The 6,838-nt window shown below is 48.2% G+C and overlaps 1 protein-coding gene across 1 annotated transcript; it reads left to right on the forward strand.

The window, feature by feature from the left end:
- The first annotated feature begins 696 nt into the window (after positions 1-696).
- On the forward strand, positions 697-2,000 carry DPRX (divergent-paired related homeobox). Its single transcript, XM_087853395.1, has 2 exons — positions 697-816; positions 1,647-2,000. The coding sequence occupies exons 1-2, from the start codon at positions 697-699 to the stop codon at positions 1,998-2,000; spliced, it is 474 nt and encodes a 157-aa protein (XP_087709521.1).
- Positions 2,001-6,838: the final 4,838 nt, after the last annotated feature.

The following is a 6,838-nucleotide window of genomic DNA, read 5'->3' on the forward strand; positions in this document are numbered from 1 at the left end:
CAAGGCTCACTCCCTCATTCCTCCAGAAAGACCTTCACTCATAGGTCATTAACCAAAAATCCCCTACCCAAATTCCTTATCCCCTCCCTGTCCCTAATTTTTTTTCTCTATAGAGTACTTAGCACTACATAATGTACTGTGTGTATGTATGTCTTCGCTAAATGATACCCATGACAGCAATGATTTATCATTAATGCAGTTCCTTACACTCCGCCCCCACCGCGCACACACACACACACACACACACACACACACACACACAGAATCTAAGAGTGGACACACAGGATCCTTATGTAAATAACCCTTTCCTGGGGCACCTGGCTGGTTTAGTTGGCAGAATATGTGACTCTCGATCTCAGCATTGTAAGTTCAAGCCCCAGGTTGGGTATAGAGATTACTTAAAATATTTTAAATACATTAAATAAATACAATCATACATACATACATACATACATAACCCTTTCCTATGCTGAATAGATGGGAGAGTAACACAATGAGGCTTAGGAAACCTGGCAGGAAAGTCATCCAGGCCGTGCCTAAGTATCTGGGAATCTTTGTCACTTGATGGCCAAGCTTGGCCTCTGTGAAGAGGGAGGGGAGTTCGGGTTTTGGGGGATGGAACGGTCTTAGCACCTCATCTGTGCCCTTCTCTCCTTCCCAGGAACACACCAGAAACATTCACAAAGGAAACGAACCATGTTCACTGAGAAACAACTGGCAGATTTGGAATTCTTGTTCAGCAAGAACCCATACCCCGCTCCCAGCCTTCAGAAAGAAATGGCCTCAAAACTGGAGATACATCCCACCGTACTGCAGGTTGGAAAACTAAAGCCCCATCTTGCCAGGCCACCTCCCCAGAAGACCCTACGCTCAGAGACCCTGGGACAATTCCTGAAGCTTCATACTACTCCAGTCCCCAAGACTCCAAAGACCCAGACTCCTACCCTAAACCCCTCTCCCTGACCCCTACAGCAAGGATCAGCAAACTTTCCCTGGAAAGGACCAGGCAGTACATATTTTAGGCTTTGTGGGCCATAGGGTCTCTGCCAAAATTAGTCAACTCTGCAGGGATAGCATGAAAGCAGCCATGCAAAGAAATGGGTGTGCCTGCTGCATCCCGATAAAACCTTACACACATCTGAAGTTCATGTAACTTTCACATGCCATATGTTCTTATTGTGCGTTTTCTTTTTTCCTCAACCATTTAAAAATGTAAAACCTGTTGTTTGGGGCTGGATCAGTCAGAAGAGCATGCAACTCTTGATCTCAGGGTCCAAGCCCCATTGGTAGGTGTAGACATTAATAAATAAAAACTTTAGAAAACAGAACAAAAAAGACCCATCTGTTCTTAGTTCACGGGCCATACGAAATCACAGTTGCAGATCCGATGTGGGCATGAGCCTAAGTGTCCTGACATCAGTCTCTCCTGCTCTGGGGATTCTGATCCCAGCCTCCCTTTCTGTCCACACCACCTCCCATTTCCGCTCCCTCCTGGGCATCGGCTGGGAGAGTTTCCAGCAACAGGATCTGAGAGGCAAAGAAGTGAACGGTCCTCACCAAGCAGTATCCAGGGTATCAGGTAAAATGAAAACATCTGGAACCTCATTTGGATTCATCAACCCGTTGCTCCTCTCTTGTCTCCTTAGGTTTGGTTCAAGAACCACAGAGCGAAAGTCAAGAAAGCCAAACAACAGCAATTGGCTGGGGTGGACGTCAAGACCAGCTCTTCCAAGAGGAACGTGGCTGCAGCTCCAGGACCCCCCGACGGTGCCTGCCCTGCTTCCCTGGTTTATACAGATCACCCGATACCTTCCTTCCAACTCAGCATATGCTCCAATTTTAAGGCTCTCCCAGACCATTCTGTTGGCCACAAAATAGTCCATTTTGGCTGCTGCCAAGATCCTAACATCTACTCCCTCCGTCCCATTACGGAATCTCCGATTCATTCCACAAGCTTCACTGCTAACTCTCTTGGTTCTTCATTTCCACAAAGAACTTAGCGAAGCCAGGCACAAAAAGTCACATACGGTAACAATTCGAGATGATTCCCACAGGAGAGACAGATACGAAAGCTACGCAACATGGATGCACTTCAGAAACACGCTCGGTGAAAGAAAAGAGACACCCGAGTGCCCATGTGGTGGAACTGAGTGGAAAGAGCGATGGGGATGTTGCCTGTTGTAATTATGATGGCAGGAAGCTGCACATATAAATTCATCCAAAGACACAGAACTGTCATACTGTATTACATACACCACCAAACACAACCACGTGACAGGATGAAGCTGTCGCTAATGCCATGGCGGTAACCATTCTGCAACATATAAATGTATCAAATCAACACACTGTACACCCTATGCTTGTAACTCAAGAAAGCTGGGGAAATTTTTAAATTGTATCTTAATAAATATATACAATGAAACTACTAAGGACAGGTTCTTTTTCCTGCTTCTTTGTCTTGATTTTGTTTTTTCTTCACCATTGTTCAGCTAAAAAGACTTAGTCAATGTTGGTAAATGGGCAGTTGCCTTATTTTTCTACTTTTTCTTTCTTTTTTTTTGGTCACCTCCCCAGCCATCATTTTATGTCCTGATCACCCAAATATCTCCATTCCCTCAATCCTCCCATTTCTTTCCTTTTTTTTTCCCAGCTTCCCCCTCTATTTTTTTTTTTAAGATTTTAATTTGTCAGAAAGAGACAAAGCACAAGAAGGGGGAGTGGCAGGCAGAGGGAGAAGCAGACTCCCCACTGAGCAAGGAGCACAATGTGGGGCTCAATCCCAGGACCCCAAGATCATGACATGAACCAAAGGCAGACGCCTAACGGACTAAGCCACCCAGGCATCCCTCCTCTAAGACAATGGAAACACCCTAAGTCCTTCCAAAGAACCCCTTCTGCTTCCTTCCTAACCCCTATCCCCCCGTGCTTATAGCATCTACAAACGAGCCAAAAGTGGTCCGTCAACCGTGAGCTCTGTCAGAACGTGGGATCTGGAGGCTGCAGGGTCATGCACCTGTTAACAGTCAGACCTGGCCTTAGGCTCACACGCAGGAGATGCCCGTAAGGCGGCCCACTCGTCCCACAAAGGTATCCTCCAGCTGTTGGCTGCAGTGCTGAAATGTTAGCATCTGTAGTCCACCCTGAACTTCAGAACCCGGGTGTGGCCGTAGGGTTGGCCAGAAGCCAACCGATCCCCCCTTTCCAACCCTTTTCTCAGTGTGTGCTCCCCACCAGCTCGCCCTGTGTAGACACCTGTCATGCTCCGGGGGCAGATGCAGCTTTAGGAGGAGTACAGTTTCTCTCCCTCTCATTGTCCCCCCCACGAGAGACAAGCATTCCAGCACGTGTCGTGTGTCTCGCCCCGTGACCTGGGCTCTTCCACACCAGCCTCTCCTAAGCCCTCTATGGCAGCCCCACCCCAGAAGGAACTGCTTTGACTTTTGCCCCTTCAGAGATTCCACATGACTGAATCCTTCTGCGGGAACCCTTCCATGTGGCTTCCATCACATACACATCATAAATGAAATCCCTGCATATTGTGGACAGTACAGGGTTAACGCGAGGATTCCTGGTCTAACTCAGTGGTTCTCCACCAGGGGTGGGGTGACATATGGCATCGCCAGGAGACATTTGGGTTGTCGCACTGGGGGAAGGAGCGGCACCCTCTGGCCTATATCCAAAAGGATGCTAAGCATCTCACAATTCAGAAGTTGGTCCCCCCACCACAGTTACCCACCCCCAAGTGTCGCCAGTGCCAGGCTGAGAAGCTCTGGTGTCGCCCGACAGACTGGGTATGCAAATGAACAGGAGCCAGAACAGATCTGAGAACTCTGACCCATAACCCCTATAGCCATCAGCCCAAAGGGGCCCCAAACCGCCAGGACCAAGTCCACGACGGAGAGCCTCCCTAATGTTCACCCCTACCCTCACTCTCACCATAGCCAGAAAATGCCAGATATGTCCCCCTAACCAATCACATAGGGTGCCCCTAAGCAATTAGGTAATTAGGGTGTTACTAATTCCACCACTCCTCCCACAATCAGCAGAGGTACTACTACTTGTGGGACATTTCTCATCAATTATCACACGTAAAATAATGATAGCCGATGGAGAAGTGGGATCCATACAGAACTACAGGTTAAAAACGTAATTCTTCTTTTCTAAGATTTTATTTATTTATTTATTTATTTATTTATTTGAGAGACAGACAGAGAGAGCACAAGCCAGGGAGAGCAGCAGAGGGACAGGGAGAAGCAGGCTCCCCGCTGAGCAGAGAGCCCAACTCGGAGCTCTCGGAGCTTGATCCCGAGACCCTGAGATTATGACCTGAGCCGAACGCAGGCACCTAACCCATGGAGCCACCCAGGCACCCCCAAAACCTTAATTCCTTCTTGGTCACAGTGAAGAACTCTACGTCCTTGTTTATTCCAATAATGAAAAATGAGTTCAACTTTTCTTTTTTGGGTTAATTTTTTTTTCCAGTTTCATTTGGAGCCCATGATGTTTATATGTTCTTTGAGGGCAGGTATGCACTGACTGCCTGGGACCTCACTCCAGAGAGCACGCTGACCATGAGAGCGAGCTTCCTCCCACTTCCCGCCCTAGCCCAGTCTGCACGACAGAGCCTGCCACCGTGTAGGCTTACAAACTGTTTTTGAAAGAAAGAAAACAGAAGAGGGAGACTGGTCGATGCAATGAGTGACTTTCTAGCGCCTTTAGGTCCTTCCTTGTATCAAATCCCTCCCACCACCTACCAGCCCGGCTCAGCCCAAGCTTGCTGCTGTGATAAGAAACACCTGAGGAGCTTTCAAAGCCCAGACTGCAGGAATGGAAAAGCGTGGTCCCCGGAGGTGGGCGCAAGTTTACCTGGGACTGTGTTTAAATGAGGGTCCAAAGTCAAGAGACGTACCAAAGCCTGAATGGTCCAGAGAAATGTGCCTCTTGAGAAGAATTAGAGACATTGCCGGAGGAAGTCCCCACGGTGAGTGGGAGGGGAGGCCGAGGGCTGGAGCCCACCAGGTGGGTGCGAGGCTGGGACCCCCGGGGTTGGGGGGCTCAGTGCCAGACGCCTTTCGCAGCCCCAAGGGTGGGAACACTTGGAGACCCCGATGCTGGGCTTGCACCCTGCCTTCTAACCCGTGGCAAACGATGAGTGGAGGAGACCGTCTCCACTGTGGGGATTTGCTTCCCCGATTGTAGGCGTTTGCATAAAATGTGTGCTAGATGGCATCCCCATCACCCAGATGGAGCCACTCTTCATCTCCACTCCTTGCTTGCTTTGCCTGCGGCTGACCTTGCAAAAAACCGAACCACAACATGAACTCGTGTGTGTGTGTGTGTGTGTGTGTGTGTGTGTGTGTGTGTGTGTTCTTTCTTTCACTCACCACCTCACTGGTGAGACTCATGTTAGACTGAGGACAGTACTTAGAAGAATTTTTTAAAAAGAGCCCGTGGTAGGGGCGCCTGGCTGGCTCAGTCGGTAGAGCATGTGACTCTTGATCTCAGGGTTGTGAGTTCAAGCCCCATGCTGGGTGTAGAGTTTACTTAAAAAGAAGAAAAAATTAAAATCTTTAAAAAAATAAAAAGAGCTCTTGGTAAATCTAATGCCAGGTGATTTTCAGATTTCCCTGATGGTCCCCCAAAGCAACTTCTTAAAGCTGGTGTGGGTCTTTGGTTTTGTTTGTTTTTTGTTTTGGTGCAAAAAGGTGGTTTTATTAAAGCACGGGGACAGGACCCGTGGGCAGAAAGAGCAGCCAAAGCTGGTTGTTTGAATCAACATGCAAGTAATACTGTGTCAGGGCTTACAGATACATGGAAACAAATCCAATCATTCCTTCCACAATTAACTAGATAGATAGCTTCTGCTTGTAAGAACCTTTCCTCATCAATTACCACTAATAGCAATAATTGATGAGGCCATAGAATTCGCCCGGGAAATACCAGGTCTGTCACAAAGTAAGGTTTCCAGTAATATTCTAAAAGGAAGGAAAGGTTTCCCAGCATCCTCAGAATGAGAGTTTTTTTTCTTTTTTTTTTTTTTACATCAAATTCTGCTCCGTCCCTCTCTACCACCTTCTAATGCCGTCTTCTCAAAACTGCCTGATGATGAGAATCACCTAGAGAGCTTCCGAAACCAGACTCCGGGGTGTCGCACCTGCAGGGGGGCTCCGAGTGTGTGTTATGTGTCTGTGTGTGTGTGTGTGTGTGTGTGTGTGTGTGTGTGTATACACGTAGACACACAGGTGCCGGAACTCTCAGAAGCTCTTGTTAAAATACGGGCCACCCATGTTGTCACTTGCTTCACAAGAATACTGAGCTCTGTCCAGGTTTTTCCTATCGCCCCACACTCCCTTCTCACAGAAGACCCCCTCCTCTCTGCCTGTTCAGTAGAAACAGTGGCCAGCCTCACCTCCCTGATTGCACCTGCTGATGAAGGATAGTTGGAAGGCGGGAAGGCAGGGACAAGGGACCTCACCCTAAGAGGAAACCTCCCTTAAAAGGATTCTGCACCACCCTGGAAGGAGCTCTCCACCCTTTCCCACGTGATAGATAGATGACAAAAATCTGATTGGAAATCTGATTGAATGACAGACGCAGGGAAGGTTAATCAGATTAAAACAGACCATAAAAATCCCTAGACTTAGACACTCCAGCAGTAACCCCTTCGGGTCCCCTCCCTCCTCGGGAGCTTTGTGCCATCACTTTGCTGTCGCTCAATAAACCTTGCTTTGCTGCCCACCACTCTGTCTGGTCTACCTCTTCATTCTTGGAACTGGTGTGACCAAGAAAATCCTGTAACAATCGCTGTGTTTGAACCGTGTTTATATCAGGTGGGCTG

This window comes from Ursus americanus, chromosome 21 (genome assembly GCF_024610735.1).
Source record: "Ursus americanus isolate L20-20 chromosome 21, mUrsAme1.1.p, whole genome shotgun sequence".
Lineage (NCBI taxonomy): Eukaryota > Metazoa > Chordata > Mammalia > Carnivora > Ursidae > Ursus > Ursus americanus.

Excerpts from the sequence above, each read along its gene's own strand:
- DPRX (XM_087853395.1), top strand. The coding sequence starts at position 697 with ATGTTCACTGAGAAACAACTGGCAGATTTGGAATTCTTGTTCAGCAAG. Across the intron at positions 817-1,646 it reads TACATCCCACCGTACTGCAG|GTTTGGTTCAAGAACCACAG; the intron begins GTTGGAAAACTA and ends TTGTCTCCTTAG.